At 40.3% G+C, this 19,850-nt stretch overlaps 1 protein-coding gene across 1 annotated transcript in view; it reads left to right on the top strand.

The window, feature by feature from the left end:
- Positions 1–657: 657 nt before the first annotated feature.
- Positions 658–19,850, top strand: part of UNC5C (unc-5 netrin receptor C) — a 158,482-nt gene continuing 139,289 nt past the window's right edge. The window contains exons 1-2 of the mRNA XM_032224337.1: positions 658–763; positions 12,197–12,418. Coding sequence (XP_032080228.1) covers positions 658–763; positions 12,197–12,418 — 328 coding nt within the window. The remainder of the gene's footprint in view (positions 764–12,196; positions 12,419–19,850) is intronic.

Raw genomic sequence — 19,850 nt, 5'->3', positions numbered from 1 at the left:
AGTCGCTGTTCTTGGTTCTGATTTTACCGAAATGACTGCTACAGTAAGTGCAAATTCCCTGAATTTTGGATGGCTTCCTCCTCTTCCTCTTGGTGTGGGTAAAGGAGGCAGAAGGACATGTTTCCTGTTAAAGAGTTCCAGAAAACCTGAAAAAATGCATTTTGTTGTCATTTTGGTTAATCATAAAGAATCCATTGCCAACATGCTACTACAACTATTTTTTTTAAAAAAGCTTTGTGTTAAGTCTTAATTTATTCACTCATTGGATTTTAAACCATTAACCCTGGAACATAGTAAGTGTGCTAATGCACAATATACTGTATTTTCCCGAAAATATGACTCAAAAATAAGACCTAGCTTGATTTTTGCACATGTTCCCAATAATAAGCCCTATCCACAAAATAGGCCCTAGTTAAGATTCCGCCCACTCCAGGGTGCATAGTAAAAATTAAGCTAGGGTGGGGATGGTGGAGTGGAGCTACCCTACCACTTACCTTCAGACAATTTCAGCCAGGCCTCACACACCTCGGCCCATTTCTTCTGCAGCCAGCAAGGCTTTCCTGAAGGCCTCTGCAGCCAATAACAGACTTCTGGATCGACCCGGAACGCTGTTATCAGCTGCAGAGGCCTTCAGGAAAACTTTGTTGGGCTTGCTGGATGAAGAAGTTCCTGGAGGCTTTGGATAGTGAAAAAGAGGCTGCAGGAGATGCCACCACCACCACCATCAACACCCTGAAAGTAATACCTGGTGCTCGTTTTGGTGGCAAAAATATATATAAGACAGGGTCTTATTTTCAGAGAAACACAGTACGTATTCTCACAAAAAAGGCAAACTTCTACCCACAAATCTCCCACCTACTCATTCACCCTTCTTTGTAAGTTTGAATTCAGATTTAAAATGATTGCTGAAAACCAAAGTTCCAGTAGCCCTAACAAGAGACAAGAAAATAAAACATAGAGTGTGATATACTACAGTCTAGATATGCTACATTTTTTTTAAAGGAAGGAATTCTCCAAACTCAGAACTGGTTCACACATGTAAAGAACCAGGCAGTTCTTAACTCCTCCAAAAATGTCCCATGGAATCCTGGGCCTTCAAAAACTAACCTTGCTCCTTTTTGTGTGTGTACTAATATATCTACTTACCATAGTTTCTGGTATAGGTAAAAGACTTATGCATCCAAATCACAATGCTACACAAGCATGTGAAGGAAGGAAATACATAAATAAACTTCGAGCTTAGATATGGATCCTAAATATCCTTGTGAGTGTGAATGACCTGGGCTTTCCCCCCACCCCCTTTGTCTAGTGATATATTATTTAAACTGTTGGATAGGATAGAATAGATAAACATAAATGAAATAGGAGCAGAAAGCTCAGGGTTCAGATTTCTGCTCAGCCATCAATATGGGTTAATTGTGGGGTCTGATTAGAGGATTGTTTTGTAGAAAAAAGGGACTAAAAGATAAAAAAGATACAGAATATGTTATTTTCCATGGTATCACTTGCTGTGTTGAATTTCCACATTACCTTTGTCTATCTTGATAGAGCGTAAGATATATATATATATTGAAATGATGTCATAGCAACAATAATGCATTATCTTTGCCTAATAGAGTTATATGCTCAAAATAACACCTGTTGTTAATTTCATGCAAAATGGGGTATATTCTTCTAGAAGACCATTTAATCAAAACATTTAAAAACTGAGCTCAGCTCCCAAACATGCAGTTAATTCCAGCTGCCTTTGTTGTAATGCACTGTGAAGGTTTCACTAAATGATTGGAATTCAAATGCGAACAGAATTATCTTGGCACTTATTCACTTTAAAATGTTTTTGAGTCATTCTGAAGTAAAAAAAATCTGTTTGAAAAGATTTTTTTTATACATATAAATATGGCAATAATTGCTTCTTATTTGAAAGAGACAAAAGAGATGAGAGAAATACTAAGAATAATTTTCTGGAATTGTAGCATAAGAAGACAAACAAAATCACTTTTATTATCAAACAGTTATAATGAAACTAGTTTTCTGCCTAGATTCTGCTTCAGAGAGGTTCAATTAATGCTTTGTACTTCATAGTACCTAGAATGAGGTTATCATATATTAACCATGAGATACAAATGGATATTTTAATTGTCCTTGCCAATATCTATGTCTTAATTTTCCTTCATCCCCTGTTTATCAGAGGTATATGTAGGAAAAGGACTTGTTAAAACATAGCTTGCTACCTAGGAATGGAATGTTTGGAATGTTTATTATAATTTATAGGCCGCCCTTTTCCCTGAGGGGACTCAGGGCGGCTTACAAAACACGGGAAAGGGGGTACAAAGACAAAAGACATAAGACAATACATAATATTAAAAATAGAGCACAACATTCATTCATCATTCGGGAGGGGACAAACTAAGATTTTTCATCCCCAGGCCTGACGGGCTAGCCAGTTCTTGAGGGCTGTGCGGAAGGCCTGGGCGGTGGTGAGGGTGCGAATCTCCACGGGGAGATTGTTCCATAGCGTCGGAGCTGCAACTGAGAAGGCTCTCCTCCGAGTAGTCGCCAGTCGGCACTGACTGGCGGATGGGATTCGGAGGAGGCCTACCCTGTGCGATCTGATGGGACGCAGGGAGGTAATTGGCAGAAGGCGGTCTCTCAAATAGCCAGATCCACTACCATGGAGCGCTTTGTGAGTGGTAAGTAGGACCTTGAAGTGCACCCGGAGATCAACAGGTAGCCAGCGCAGCTCACGGAGGATCGGTGTTATGTGGGCGAACCGTGGTGCGCCCACAATCACTCGCGCGGCCGCATTCTGGACTAGCTGAAGTCTCCGGGTGCTCTTCAAGGGCAGCCCCATGTAGAGCACGTTGCAGTATTCCAGCCTAGAGGTCACAAGGGCTCGAGTGACTGTTGTGAGAGCCTCCCGGTTCAGGTAGGGCCGCAACTGGCGCATCAGGCGAACCTGAGCAAATGCCCCCCTGGTCACAGCTGACAAATGATGGTCAAAACTCAGCTGTGGGTCCAGGAGGACTCCCAAGTTGCGGACCCTGTCTGAGGGGTATAAATTTTGTCCCCCCAGCCTGATTGATGGAACATTAACCAAATTTTTGGGAGGAAAACACAACAGCCACTCGGTCTTTTCCGGGTTGAGCACCAGGAGAGAAAGAAATAATGTTTTGTGTTCTTGCTGCAGGACATCTAATCACATCTGGGAAGTCAGAGAAGCAAACTGAATTTCCAGCATTGATTCTATCAGTTTGATAAGGCTGAGGCTATTACTTCTTAGTGGCGTGTAGCAGATGTATAGGATAGAGGCCTTGAATGCTGAAGGAGATGAGACAGGAGTTTTCTGTTGACATTCTTTTCTCCCCATAAGATGTGACAAAATCCAATCATCTTTTCATTGTTATATATATTCTTTTTCCACATCACTATTATCTTGGAGAATAATGAAAAATTATAAAGTCTACAAATTACCGAAAATCTGGGAGTACAGGGTTAGGAAGGATGTTTTTTTGTTTCTTATCTGAAGGGAAAAAAGGATGCAATTTCTGTCCTTAACAATACAGCTTTCAAACATCTCTTTAAGATACCCTCATGCTGACTTCTGATTATTTTCCTTTTTCTTGTTTGGAGGAAATGAACTAGTGTAATAAAGACATTTTCAAGAAATGTGGGCTAGACCATGTTCCTGTAACTTAATTTTCCAATTCAGACATTCTTCCCCCCCCCCCCCCATATTAAGTTAAATCAGCCCTGCCAGGTGATTACTGAGCTACACCTCACTGCTGTCTACTCCGAAGGCAGTTGAGAACTGCCAGACAGCCTTGGCCCCATCTCTGCCTCCAATGCAGAGCCCTCGTCCGAGCCTTCTCCAGCCTCTAGGACTGGCTCATGTTCTCTCCCCCCCCCCAACCTCCTCACTGTCTGACTCTACTGCCAGCTCCACTGGGCACTGTGGGGCTGCTGTGACAGTCATAAGTGCATGAATTGGTCATAAATCATATTTTCCAGTGCTGTTGTAACTTTGAATGGTCATTAAGTGAATGGTGGTAGGGCTCCCTGCATGCCAGATTGGGAAAATAAAAGAAAAAAAGTCACTTGAGACGAGGGAATAACAAACACGTCCATGGCAGACTGGAAGGACAAGACAAGGAAAACAATAAATTATTACACAAAGAAAGAGGGGGATCTTCAGCCTGTTTTCCAAAGCAAGACAAGAAACAATGGATGGAAACTAATCAAGGAGATAAGCAACTTAGAACCAAGGAGAAATTTCCTAACAGTGAGAACAATTAACCAAGTGGAATTACTTGCCTTTAGAAATTATAAATGCTTCATCATTGAGACTTTGAAGAAGAAATTGGACAACTGACTTATCTGAAATTGTATAAGGCAGGGCTGTCTAACTCCTGGCCCATGGGCCAGATGCCCCATGCGCTAGCCACGGCCATTTCCAGTTTAACGAAGGGGGGGAAAGTCCTGATACGTCATGTGATGCCATCGTGATGCTGCAAGCTTTACACCCCTGGTATAAGGCCTCCTGCTTGAGCAGGGGAGTGGACTAGAAGACCTCCAAAGTCCCTCCCAACTCTATTATTGTGCAATCTGCTATTAAATGGCAGTCTGCACACTGGACAATCAAGTATTTTTCTTTTTGCTTCTGGGGAACATGATTAGATGCAAACTAAATTGTTGACCTAACATTTTTTAAAAAAAAATGGAACTATTTGCATTAATTCACTACTGTCTGCTTTGGTTATGCATAATATATTTCCTAACTATGTTATATCAGTGAGCAGGCAAATCTAACAGATCACAATATAGCAACTGATTTTAAAAAATGAAAGTGTTTTAAAGGATCATTTGAACACCATCACAAAGATCCTGATCAGTCAACTTGAATCAGAAAATCTTTAAAAGGGAATTTTATGTTTTGCTTTAATAGGATGTTGACCATAATATGTATACTGGAAGCCATTCATTAAAATAACCACAATTTTTTTTCCTGTTGCTAAGATCCAGGATTCCACTTTTGCTTAATTATAGAACCTATGTGTACACCTGTCTCTTTTACTGATTTGATGTTCAGTTATCAGAAGAAAAGATGTGGTTTGGATGTGCTGAAGAGAGATTACTAATTTCTGGTAGAAATTTGTCCTGTGCCTGTGAAGAGACTGTCCAACATCAGGCCTTAAAATGGAATAAATCCAGAGTTAATCATAATTAGAAGAGATCCAATACAATGAATAAGACTTGTTGGTCATATCATATTATTGTACTGATTTTAAAGCCTCTTCTGTTGGTAAGACCTATCTTTGCAGAGAGTAACTAAAAGATTGATTTATTTAAATCAAGATGATTTGACTCTGGAAAAAAATATTAAGTTTACCTTGATATTTAATTTTATTCATTAATTTGAATGCCGCTTGTATTATTTTTACAAATAACTCAAGGTGATGGACATACCTATATTCCTCCCTTCCTCCTATTTTCCCCACCACAACATGTGGGGAAATTGAGTGGGGGTGTGAATTGAGTTGGGCTGAGAGAAAGTGACTGGTCCAAAGTCACCCAGTTAACTTTTATGGCTAAGGTGGCACAAAAACTCACCATCTCTAGCCTGGTGTCTTAATCACTAGATTTTACTCAATTTTTTTTAAAATCTACCAAAATTATGTAAACACAAAGAGTGCAATATTCCTTACTTTGTTCTGATTGTTTTCTTTTAGCGGTGCTTGGCTCCATGGCATTGCAAAATAGCCAGGTTCATCTTAAAGCAGTAGTTTATGCTGCACCAACTGTTAAATATTCTATCTATAATTAGAAAGGAACAATCTGTATTTTTCCAATATAGTTCAAGAAACTCTTGAAGGCCCATGAAACCTCAACCTTCTCAATTTACACTTTTCTAATAAAGACATAGTGTAACTGAAGCTATGAAGATACATACCCTGATAGCAATCTATCCAGTCCCTTTCATCCATCATTGTTTGTTCTTTATCTGTCTTTCTACAAAAGCTGGGCCGTGAGGAAAAGTCTTTTCATATCCTTTGTAATTCTGGACACCGGAAAATATATGTATATCGAGAGCAAAGAAAGGGAGTTGTCGTGACATTTAATCTTCATGAAAACTGACACGGAGAGAAGAGCTAACCTTCTGCATTATTTTTAGTTTGATATTCCGTGGTGCTTTATTGATCATTGCTGGCGTCCGTCACTGCGTATAACAATAACTGCTTCAGAAGCAGAAAAGAAGAGATTGAATAAGGCCTTTAGGACTATCAGCTTCTTACTGAGAGATATGTCAATAGTGACTGTTCCCTCATCCTTTTACCAATAAGAATGGTTTGTCTGGGTATTTCAAAAGCTTTTGCATATTGACAAGATATTTTAAAATCAATGAGAAGCTATGAACTCTTCCAATGAATTGCTGGATTTTTGTTTCAGAAAAGAAGAAGGGGATTTTTGAGGGGAGTCTTGACACAGGGAATAAATGGACTACCTTAAACCCTTGCTCATTTCCAATTATTTAGTTTCTGGAAGTTTCTTGAAATCTCCCTTTCTGAGGAAAGACATGCAGTGAAGTCAAAGTCTGTCCTTACATCAGAAATAAAAGAGTTAGTTGCTTTTAACTTTCCTTGGTTCCATGAGATCAGTTGTTTTTCCAAGGCTAAAAATCTGCACAACATATACACATGTAGTGTTTCAAGCAAATGACTTGTGAATATAGAATTGGAACTAGGATGTAGGTATAAAGCCAGTGGTGGGATTCAATTTTTTTTACTACCGGTTCTGTGGGCGTGGCATGGTGGACTTGGCTTGGTGGGTGTAGCAGGGGAAGGATACTGCAAAATCTCAATTCCCTCTCACTCCTGGAGAAAGTTACTGCAAAATCCCCATTCCCTCTCCACCCCACTAACCTGCTTTCCAGCTCCGTTTCCTTGTGCAGGGCAACAGAAGACAATCCAGCTGGGTCTTCAGCTGGGACTCGTGAGGCAGTGAATAGATGGGGGCAGGGCCAGCCAAAGGTGGCATTTGTGGGTTCTCTGAACTACTCACAATTTCCGCTACCAGTTCTTCAGAACTGATCAGAACTGGCTGAATACCACTTCTGTATAAATCAGTAAGATTTCAATAGCAGGTTTTCTCATAAACACATTATATTTAAATGCATAAATCAGGAGTGTCAAACTCAAGGCCTGGGAGCTTGGATGCTTAGATCTGGTCCACAGAAAAGGATCAGAGGCTGCAGTGCCTCTGCCAGAGGAAAATGGAACTTGCGAGGGCTGCATGTGGCCCTCTCAAGTTCCATTTTTCCTGGCAGAAGGTTGCAGGAGGCCGTTGCAGCCAAAAATGGAGCTCAGGAGCCCATTTTCACTGGCAGACCACTTGGGCCACCACAGGCAGCAACACAAGTGATATCAAGCTGGCCATGCCCACCCTGGTCACCTCTCCCTTCCCCCCAGGATCAAACACCACCCTGATGCGGCCCTCAATTAAATCAAGCTTGACACCCCTGGTATAAAGATTCATTTCATCAAATGCCTAGATTGGAAAGACATCACTAGTGGCAGCTGAAAAAAGCTTACACCTTTGAATAAAATTTGTTAATTAGAAAGGTGCTACCAAATCCCTTCAGGTTTTTTTTTTTTTTTGGTCAATGATTCTCCTCCTGTTATGGATACAGTCATAGTGGATAATGTTTAATTTGAATGAAAGAAGATGCTCATTTTTTGTATATCTACAAAAGTGGATCACTTGTGATTTCATCCAATGCTGACATGTTAGTTACTTACAGGTAGTCCCGACATACGACCATAATTGAGCCCAAAGTTCCATTGCTAAACAAAACAGTTGTTAAGTGAGTTTTGCCCCATTTTATTACCTTTCTTGTCACAGTTGTTCAATGAATCACTGCAATTGTTAAGTTAGTAAGATGGTTGTTAAATGAATCTGTCTTTCCTATTGACTTTGCTTGTCATAAAGTTGCAAAAGATGATAACCATGACCCTGGGACACTACAACTGTCATAAATACATGCCAGTTGCCAAGCCTCTGAATTTTGATCATGTGACCATGGGGATGCTGCAAGGGTTGTAAGTGTAGAAAACAGTCACAAGACACTTTTTTCAAGTGTATGCATTCTGATGGTAATGAAACTAAAATACACATTGAAAGACACAGATACACACAAATCTTTTATTAAAATTTAGACAATAGCACTCAGTAGTATGTGTTGCATTCTGGTTTTCATGAAGTTGCCTGATTAAATGACTCATACTGTTAGCAGCATGTCCTTAATGATTGAGTTTGGCTTTCAGTGATGTTAACAGAACAGCACGGGTGAACCAACAGATGCAGCCAGACCTGCAGCATTATAATGGAAGATCTGCCCCTTATCACCATGCACATTGCAAAATGATGCCTTAACACTGCTTTAATCATTCTGAAGCAAGATCCCGCAGACACCACTGTTGACTTCTGTAAGGAAGTCCTAATTGAGTTTTACAGAGCTCTTTTTTATAAAAGAGAAGTCATAGAAAATCTAAAGAAGCCAGAATCTGGGAATTATTTATGTTTACACCACCACCCCCAATCTCACTATATAGCAATTCTGGGTGGCTTACATTATAATAAAAAGTTTAAAAGGTAATAATACAAAGCAGTTCAAATTAGTAGAATTAAATAGAAAGCTAAAAACAAGAGCGTGGATGATACCCTTTCAGCCAGCCCAGCAAAGTGTGCCCCTATTGAACTCTGAAGCCAGCTGGCAGAACTGGAAGGCCAGGAGTCTGGGGGCAGTTTCCCAGTAGAAGAACAATCCAAAGGGCAGAGGCCACAGCAGAAAAGGCTCTTCTCCTAGACTCTGCCAATGAAAATCTTTGGTGGTTGGGATCCGAAGTAGGCCTGTTCTGTTGGAATGGGTGGGGGTGGACTAGTCCAGTGATGGCTAATCTTTTTCTAAAAGTGTGCCAAAATTGTGTCCGTGTGCCCCACTCACCTGCACATGCACATGTGACATCCCCCCCCAATGCGGTTGGGCCTTTTCGTCCGGTTGGGCCTTTTTTTCGCCCTCCCCAGGTTCTGGAGGCTTTCCTGAAGCCTGGTGAGGGTGAAAACGGCCTCCCCATGCCCTCCAGAAGCCCAAAAATCAACTGGCTGGAACTGAGGGCTGCCATGTCAGCAAATATGGCTCCGCATGCCACCTGTGGCACGGATGCCATAGGTTCGCCATCATGGGATTAGTCCCATTGGGGTGAAATGGATCCACAGAAATTCTGAACCCATATCCTAAAGGGCTTTTGAGATAATTGTCAACATCTTGAGCTGGATCAGGAAGCAAATTGGCAACCAGTGTAGCTTATGTGACAGCAGAGTTACATCTGCCACCCAAGAGGGCTCTAGAACTTTCTGTGCTGCTGCCTTCTATGCTATTTGTAGCTTCCAGATACTCTTCTACAATAGAACCATGTAAAGTATGTTGCAGTAATCTTCCAGCTTCAACGGGCCTTGGAGGAAGCTAGTTATCTTGACCCCTTCCAGTCCGGCTTCAGACCTGGTTACAGCACTGAAACCGCTTTGGTCACATTGACCGATGATCTCTGGAGGGCCAGAGATGGAGGCCATGCGTCCATCCTGGTTCTCCTTGACCTCTCAGCGGCTTTCGATACCATCGACCATGGTATCCTTCTGCGACGACTGCAGGAGGTGGGGGTGGGAGGCACTGTTTTGCAGTGGTTCTCCTCCTACCTCTTGGACAGGTCGCAGTCGGTGTTGGTCGGGGGGCAGAGATCGTCCCTGAGGCCCCTAACATACGAGGTGCCGCAGGATTCGGTCTTATCCCCCCTACTATTTAACATATACATGAAACCGCTGGGCGAGATCATTCGGAGGCACGGGATAAAATACCATCAATACGCGGATGATACGCAACTGTATCTGTCCGCCCCGTGCCAACTCAATGAAGTGGTGGAGGTGATGAACCAGGGTCTTGAGGCCGTTAAGAACTGGATGAGCGCTAACAAACTGGTACTCAACCCGGACAAGACCGAGTGGCTGTTGTGTTTCCCTCCCAACAATTTGGCTGATATTCCAACACTCAGGCTGGGAGGTCAAATTTTATACCCCTCAGATAGGGTCCGTAACCTAGGAGTCCTCCTGGATCCACAGCTGACTTTTGACCATCAGTTGTCGGCTGTGACCAGGGGGGCATTTGCCCAGGTTCGCCTGGTCCGTCAGTTACGGCCCTACCTGAACCGGGAGGCTCTCGCAACAGTCACTCGAGCCCTTGTGATCTCTAGGCTGGAATACTGCAATGGGCTCTACATGGGGTTGCCCTTGAAGTGCATCCGGCGACTGCAGTTAGTCCAGAATGCAGCCGCGCGAGTGATAGTGGGCGCACCGCGGTTCGCCCACATTACACCCATCCTCCGCGAGCTGCACTGGCTACCTGTCGATCTCCGGGTGCGCTTCAGGGTATTGATGACCACCTTTAAAGCACTCCATGGTAGTGGATCTGGGTACTTGAGAGACCGCCTTCTGCCGATTACCTCCCTTCGACCGATTAGATCGCACAGACTGGGCCTCCTCCGGATCCCATCTGCCAGTCAATGTCGACTGGCGACTACGCGGAGGAGAGCCTTTTCTGTTGCAGCTCCGACCCTGTGGAACGATCTCCCCGTTGAGATTCGTACCCTCACCACCATCCAGACCTTCCGCACGGCCCTTAAGATCTGGCTCTCCCAGCAGGCCTGGGGATAGGTTCTTAATTTACCCGCCCGAGTGTTGACTGTTGAATGCAAGTTGTGTTTTATTATTTTATTTTGCTCACTCACTGTTTGTCTTTTGGTATTGCACCCCTTTCCCTGTGATTGTAAGCCGCCCTGAGTCCCCTCAGGGAGAAGGGCGGCCTATAAATCTTAATAAAATGTCTAAAAAAAAAAAATCTACTCAAGATAACTTAGTGGTTAGGAGTCCCGACACATGTAGAAAGTTCTGGGTGAAGAGGCTGTTCTACAATATGTATTGTTGGACTGATTTCTGATACATATTTTTCATTAGAGGAATGTTCTTTCAGTAATTCACTAATATTCAGCCCACATAAGAAAGCTATATCTTAAGCTTTCATATGTTACTAATACAGTGTGATTTTGATTCTTGTCACTTTTCATGAGTACTGCTATTCCTAGGATTTTAAATATTCACATGCATTAAAGCTAATCAGTAAGACCTTGACTGTAGATTTAAATAAAACATGTATTTAGTTCCTTCAGAGAGAGAGAGAGAGAGAGAGAGAGAGAGAGAGAGAGACAGAGAGAGAGAGAGAGAGAGAGACAGAGAGAGAGAGAGAGAGAGAGAGAGAATAAATTCGTGAGCTCTTGCTGTAGTCATAAACTGGTGTGACTTAATCTTTAACTTAATATAATTTCACAAAAATACTCTTATCATTACTACAGAAATATTTACATTATTAGTGCGAAGTAAGTGCAGCTGATCCAGATACATACATAAAATACTTTGAGATGAATTTGCCAAGGTTAACCAAAGCAGCTAAAACTCTGCTGAAGGAATCATGAATTGTTAATTTTTTAAAAAATACTGTTGGCAAATTAAATGCACCTACTTGAAAATATAGTTGTGATTTTGAAATTATGGTTGATGGTCTGTGATTATCATATGGAAATCTGTCTACAAATTATGCAATCTACAATCTTCAAATTATATGAGATAGTGAAAGAATATGTGCCAGCTACAGTATATAAGGATTTATTTATTCATTTCAATTTATATGGGTGTGTAACTCTTATTCATGACTCTGAGTGACTTACAACAGTTAAAAACACTATATGACAACACATAACAAGAATGCAAACATGATTTACTAATGAATCGTGCAAAAAAACCAAAAGAACCTACAAACAAATAAAACACAATTACTGTGGGTTCTGCTACACATTTCCCAAGCTTGTTGACACAGCCATCTCTAGATTTATGAATCTATGATTCTAGTAGAAGGCTCCTAAGGGGATGATGTTCCCAGAGTTGGCGCCATGACAAGGTCCTGCCAGATGAATAAAATAAAACACAATTAAACACCAATAAAAACACAATGTTTTCATTATTTTTTTAATGAAAGTTAAAGGAAAACTAGATTTTATTTAACCGTATTTTAATGTTTCCTTTTCATTCTTTCCTACAGATGATGATTTTTTTCACGAACTCCCAGAAACCTTTCCTTCTGATCCCCCAGAACCTCTTCCTCATTTTCTCATTGAGCCTGACGAAGCATACATCGTCAAGAATAAGCCAGTGAACCTTTACTGTAAAGCCAGCCCGGCCACTCAGATCTACTTCAAATGCAACAGCGAATGGGTTCATCAGAAGGACCATATTGTGGATGAAAGGGTGGATGAAACCTCTGGTGAGTTGCAGTTACTTTGAAAAAAATGTATAATGCCTTTGGTAGATAAGATTGCTTTAAATCCTGTTGCAGTAAGGTGACAATGGGAAGTCCATAGACTACTTATAGTAAAGGCAACCTTTTTGTGGAATCCTAAATAGGTAGAACCAAATATTTTAGAGACATATTTTGGAGAAGGTGATTTAAAGGGTGACATTAATGCTTTTACACACACACATACACTCACTCACTCTCTCACTCACTCACATATATGGGCTGTGAGTTCGATCCTAGGTAGAGGCAGATATTTCTCTGGGCACAATGAAAATATGTTTGCTGAACAAAACTCCTCATTGGTGACAGGAAGGCATCCGGCCAGTAAACACTCCGCTAGCTCCATTTAGTTGCCCAGACCCCACCCTGCAAGGGACTATGGGGTCGTTAAAAGAAAATGATGATTCATGCTTTTATATTTCCATACTATCCCTTAATAATTCTAACCCCCCACAAGATTTTTCTCATGGAAAGTTTAAGGCTAAAGCCTGAACTGCTTCCCAATTCAACTGTTTGTTGTTTTTCATTCAAAAAATCTTACTCCAAACCAATATAGGTACCTTCAACTTACAACCATAATTGGGCCCATAATTGAGCCCAAAATGTCTGTTACTAAGCAGGATAGTTAGTTTTAGTTAAGTTAGTTTTGACCCCATTTTACAACCTTTCTTTCCATGGTTATTAAGTGAATCGCTGCAGTTAAGCTAGTAACACGGTTGTTAAGTGAATCTCGCTTCCCCATTGACTTTGCCTGCCAAAAGGTTGCAAAAGGTGATCTCATGACCCCCAGGAGATGGCAATTATTATAAATACATCTATCACAAAGATCCAAATTTTGATCAAGTGACCATTGGGATGTCACAACAATCGTAAGTGTGAAAAATGATTGCATCACTTTTTTCAGTGCTATTGAACTTCGAACGGTCACTAAGTGAACTGTTACAAGTCAAGGACTACTCTTAAGTATATGTTATAGCCGTGATGGTGAACCTATGGCATGCATGCCACATGTGGCACATAGAGCCCTTTCTGCGGGCACACAAGCCGTCAGCCAGCTCAGCTCCACCGCGCATGTGATGTGCCTTCCACCGGCCAGCTAATTTTTGGGATCTTTGCTGGGAGGTGCACATGCATGCACGGGTATCGGTAGGTCACATGCACATGCATGGGGGGGTGTTGGGGGGGGTGTTGTGGTGTCCCCCCACATCCTCTTTTTGGTCCCAGGAGACTTCAGTGATACCTGCTAGGCCCAAAACGGGCCACAAGGAGAGCATGCACGGGGGGAGTGTCCTGCGTGCATTGTATTATGGGTATGGGCACACGTGCACACGCCGTCACACCTGTGCGTGTGCTTTCATCAAGCAAGGAGAAGAGGGTTAGCCATCACTGTGTTATAGTCACCCAAATTAGAGATCAACATCTATGGTTTTTCATGGCTTAATAAGAATAAAACTTTACTGAATGGTAATTATTGTCAGAACCATGTAGAATCAGTTTGAAGTATACATTTTTATATTGAATCCACATACAGATATGATATGGTATGTACACTCTTATCTGCTTAGAGCACAGAAACTCTACTTATCTACATTTAGTATTCTATTTTTATTATTTTTAATATTCTGAAATATTTTTCTGACTGTCTGCCTGTCTATCAATCAATCAAGAGGCTTGAAAAGGTATCCCCTGAGCTATAAACCTATTTGTGTCAATGATGTGCTTCTTATTTTCTGAAAGATTAATAATCAATACTTGGGATCACATTCAAAATGGAAGATTGAAGTGTGTGCTCTTTGACAGCAGTGAAAAATAACTTGCTAGCAAGCAATTTCTTTCACCGGGGAATTGAACACTTTGTCTAATTACTTAAGGAAAAAAAATCCACTCAGTACATGGAGTGCATAAAAATTTCATATAAACTCAGTTCAATACTAAAAAAACTCTCTTAATCTTTTTTAATATTTGAGAATACAGATTTGTAAGCTGTTAAAGCAGGATCGTTCTTGAATTAGTTAAAAAAAACCAACAGATTTTTTGTTTGAAATAATAGTATTTCTATGGGAAAGTACAGAAGAAGTTTTCACAATTCTAGAAGACAGGTGGCTGTTTTGAATAAATCAGAGTTATTTTCTTCTTTGTCTAATATTCATATTTCATGAGTCCTTTTGCCAAAAAGGTACTGACAAGGTTTTGTTACATTGACTAACCAAATAGCTGTAAGGTAAAGGTAAAGGTTCCCCTCACAGATATGTGTTAGTCGTTCCTATGGTGCTCATTTCTGTTTCAAAGTTGAAGAGCCAGTGCTGTCCGAAGATGTCTCCGTGGTCATTTGGCTAAATGCTGAAGGCACACAGAATGCTGTTACCTTCCCACCAAAGGTGGTTCCTATTTTTCTACTTGCATTTTTATGTGCTTTAGAATTGCTAGTTTGCCAGAAGCTGGGAAAAGTAACGGGAGCGTGTTACACGGCGCTAGAGATTTGAACCACTGAACTGCCGACCTTTCTGATCGACAAGCTCAGTCACTGAGCCACCGTGTCCCTGCTCCAAATAGCTTTAGGTAGGGCTATTTTGGCTGTTGATCCTTAATCATGAGTTCTTTAATGAGACCCATGTTTTTTCAGCATCTCTAATTTGGAGAAATGGTTGTGTGGAGATTAGACTCCACCTAACAACCGAATAAATTTCATTATTCACAGAACAGAATCAGGAAGGGATAGTTTAACTCAAAATTTCCCCATTGATATTTTCAGCTAAAGTTGTATATCTCCTGCCCAGGACAATGATTCTGATAGAACAGGGCGGTCAAACTCGCGGACCGTGGGCTGGATGGGTCATGCGTTATCCATGCCCATGCCTGGTTTAGCAAAGGGGAAGGGGAAATCCCGATATGTCTTATGATGCCACCGTGACAACACGAATTTGACATCCCTGTAATAAAATGACCGGTCTTAAAAAAATGTGATAGATCTTTCATTGTCCTAACACCCAGGATTGTAATTTCACCCCACCTTCATAGATAGTTCTTAACATTTTACTATGTAAGCAAGACAGTGGCTCAGTGGCTAAGACGCTGAGCTTGTCAATCAGAAAGGTCAGCACTTTGGCGGTTCAAATCCCTAGCGTCGGGTAACGGAGTGAGCTCCCATTACTTGTCCCAGCTTCTGCCAATGTAGCAGATCGAAAGCATGTAAAAATGCAAATAAAAAAATAGGGACCACCTTTGGAGGGAAATAACAGCGTTCCGTGTGTCTTTGGCGTTTAGTCATGCTGGCCACATGACCACAGAGATGCCTTCGAACAGTGTTGGCTTTTCAGCTTTGAAATGGAGATGAGGACTACCTCTTAGCATCATGAACGACTAGCACATATGTGCGAGAGGAACCTTTACCTTTACTTTATGTGACCAAGAAAGTATATCACAACATTGTATGCAGAAGGGCTTTGCAAAACAGGAAAAGAAACTTCCCAGAGAGAACAAAACCTTCTTCCCTGCATTATTAGAGCAGTAGCATCCTCTGGAGCTAGTTTGGTGTAGTGGTTAAGACATCAAGTTAGAACTGGGAGACCAAGAGATCTAGTCCTGCAGTAGCCACAAAGTCAGTTGGTACGATGTTATATAAGGAGGACATTGGAAGACTGGGACCATAAACACTGCCAAGAGAGCACCTAGATAAGAGATAGCATAGTCAGCAGCTGAATAATGAGTGGGGGAAGCCCTCATAAGAGACCCTCCCTAGTATCCCAGGATGTAAAAGAAGTAAGGGGGGGGGAAATATTTGCAAGAGTCTGCCAATATAGCTATGCAATAAAGTAGAATTAGTTAATCTGATTGTGATTCCTATCAGCTTTATCCGCAAAGCCAACAATGATCTTGCATGTTTGAAAGTTCAATTCACCCCATTCCCATCTCCCTTTAAGTTTAAGTTTACTTTATTGCCATTGCACCTCGGACAACAAAATTAAATGCCATCTTCATAGCCTAAGAACGTGTCTCTGCATCCAGTCTCCCAAGGCTTTTCTCACATACTGTATAACCTTCCAAACAGCCATGTAAGCATTATCTAATGTTAGCAAGCATTAGTATCGGTTGGATCACATAAATGGTGGAAATGATGAAAAGTATCCTTTTATAGTCCTTTATTTGATTTTTTTTCTTAAACAGCTTACAAATGTTCCATAGAAATCATACCATTCCCACAAATAATTATTCACATCATTCACATGATTTTACTTCTGTGTAATATAATCTAGCAGAAAAGCACCTTGCATTAAAATGTTGGGTCTAAACCGTATGTGAAAGCCAGGGAATAATACAGGTAGTTATTGCTGCTGATGTATTTATTTTTCTCATTTTATGGTTTAATTCTCAGTAAACAGCCTTGTAAAGAGCTATTGGACCTTCATTTTGGTTGTTGGGCTGTGAAAGAAGATGCAACTCACATTCTCTGCAGTCCTGTTGCTATAGTTGCATTCAAATATCAAGAAGTCAAGTGCATCTTTCACTTGCTTATGACATACCATCTTAGAACCAGATTTTTTTTCCTCTTAAACCCTCAAATCTTAAATAATGACCAAAAACAATGCAAAGTTATATGAGGAATGGCAAACTTTGGCCATGGCACTGGAAATAAAATGCATCTCTTAGGCTGAAATTACAGTGATGGGAGGATCAGAAATGTGAATGAAAAGCCTAATGCCGTATATCTGAAATTGTAAAACTGTAAAGAGATGAAAGAAAGGCATTAAAGGACTGTAAGTAAATACGTTCATCAGTGCTGGAAGGGCCAAACCAAATTTTGGACTCGTTTGTTCATTTCCTTGACTCTGATTCTGTTCACAACAATAGATTTTGCTCATTGATAAACATGGCACAGCGAGTATTTTATAATCCAACTATAATTGAGGATGCAGAAAATAACAAGGCCGGGTTTAGTTATTCCCATAAAGAATAACTGGAAAAACTGTGCCCTCGGAGGCTCAATTATTTTAATAGAAACAGGCTTATACCTACTTGCTGACTAAGGTGGAAAGTTTATTATCAGTGTATTTGATGAAATATTTCTGAGTATCTTAATGCTGACAGATGCAGTGTAATATTACAGAGCTGAATGTTATAAAGGATCAATGAAGCCATGGATTCTTCTTTTTATTACTGCAAGGACAATGACAAATAATAAACAGTTTTTAGATATATATATATTTATAAAAAGGCTCATTTTATTGAGTTAAATAACATACATGGCTAACTATCACACAGTAATGACTCTGAGTGCCATACAGAAGGTTAAAACTAACCACAGTAAAATAATCAATCAATCATCAAGGTCCAAGGTCAAAATAGTCCCAGGTAACCACAAAAAGGAGCAATCAACAGAGCAACTAGCAGAGCTTGTTAACTTGCCAGGTGAAATGTTTGTTGAAAAAGCCAGGGTTTTAATATCTTATGGAAGATGTAGTGGCTTATCCGAATCACTGGGGTGATGCTGTTTCATAGGGCCATTTAGCTCAATTTAAATTCTTCCCATTTCACTATTGCAAATTAATGGAATAAAGGGACCTTAATATTGAGGTAGAATATTCTTTGCATTTTTTTTTCCTCAGAGAAAAGGCTTCTTGTTCTTTATATTTTCAGAATTGCTTGAGAATTTCTTTGAGGTTTCTCTCATAGTGCTTGATAGTTGAAGGTGACGGACGGTGTTACGACTGGTCAAAAAATTTTCTTTTCCTTTTTCTGAAGATGTCATGCCTGCCTCATAGGAATAATTCGTGATATCATCCTTTAGGATTCACTTAAAATATTTGAAGACAGGATGGTACAGATTATATTATATATGATAACACAGATCTCCAAACCTAAGTATCATGATTCTCTCCCTTGCCCTTGATGTAGATTAGACTAGAACAGAACAGAATAACAGAATTGGGAGGGACCTTGGAGGTCTTCTAGTCCAACCCCCTGTTTAGGCAGGAAACCCTACACCACTTCAGACAACTTCCAGTGTTGGAGCATTCACAACTTCTGGAGGCAAGCTGTTCCACTGATTAATTGTTCTCACTATCTAATTTAATTGTTCTAACTGTCAGGAAACTTCTCCATAGTTCTAAGTTGCTTCTCTCCTTGATTAGTTTCCACCCATTGCTTCTTGTCCTACCCTCAGGTGCTTTGGAGAATAGCTTGACTCTCTCTTCTTTGTGGCAGCCCCTGAGATATTGGAATACTGCTATCATGTCTCCCCTAGTCCTTCTTTTCATTAAATTAGACATACCCAGTTCCTGCCCTCTTTCAATAAAAGTATTGTTTTTATGACATTTCCCAAAACAATTCTGTTTTATACTAAATGAGAACTGACAGGAAAAGGACAGAATTTTTCTATATGTGTTCCAACAGAACTTAGAAATGAGGGATCACAATGTCGGTTATGCTTGTAATTTTGATCAGTGATTTCAATAGCCAAGATGAAATATAGCTTCAATTAAATTATAGTATAAATTTAAATTTTCTTAATTTATTTCTTTAGCATATTTGTTTAACTTTTATAAACTCTTCCCTACTCCCCATGATAGCTATTTGGGTTGTTTTGAGTAGATTTCACTCCCTTAGAATTTCTCAGTGAAGCAAGATACTTTTCAAAATAACTTTAACATGGAAATATACCAAAGCCCAAGGAAAGTTTAAATGATACATGTTCCTTCCGAGAAGCATTTTGAAAAATCTTGCTGCCCTAACCAGACAATCAGTTCACATTTTGACAATGTGCTAAGCTATTTCATCAACCTTTCCTTCTATCTGAAGGAAGTTAATTTAGTGTTCTTTGAAAATCTCTTTGGTTGGAATTTTAATCAGATGTCCTTCACACCAGTATAAATGGTCTTGTTCTGGAGGCCTGTACTTTTTCTCAATCATTTTGGAGTCTGGAAGTTTGTCATTCCGGTACCTATTACTGAGCCATGGAGACCGATGCCATCATTTGTTTTCGAAAACAGTGCAAATGCTGAAGCAAATTGCCACTATGATGAATTTATGTAGTTCTGAGTTGAACTATTAGGTTCTTGGAGTTCTCTGAGCTTGGTAGATATTTCCCTGCAGGTATTTTGTTACCAGTGTAGTAAATTCTGTCTCTAAATCTTTAAATGTTTTCATCGAAAAATCTGAAGAATTGCTACCAGTCAGCATATTAAAACAGAACTAGATAGCCCAGGGTTCTAAGCGTAGGATAAATTTTAATCTTCCTACATTTATTTTGTTAATCAAATAAATTCCAGGCAGACCAATTTTCAAGAATTGTTACATTTCTTGCTAAAATGACTTATTAATGCATTTTTGAGAGATATCTGGAGAAAGTTATAGCTTGTTAGCTTTAACAATGGTGTGTGTAAATATATGTGCATATAGGCTC

Source organism: Thamnophis elegans, chromosome 9 (assembly GCF_009769535.1).
Source record: "Thamnophis elegans isolate rThaEle1 chromosome 9, rThaEle1.pri, whole genome shotgun sequence".
Lineage (NCBI taxonomy): Eukaryota > Metazoa > Chordata > Lepidosauria > Squamata > Colubridae > Thamnophis > Thamnophis elegans.
This window is presented reverse-complemented; position numbering and strand designations above follow the sequence as displayed.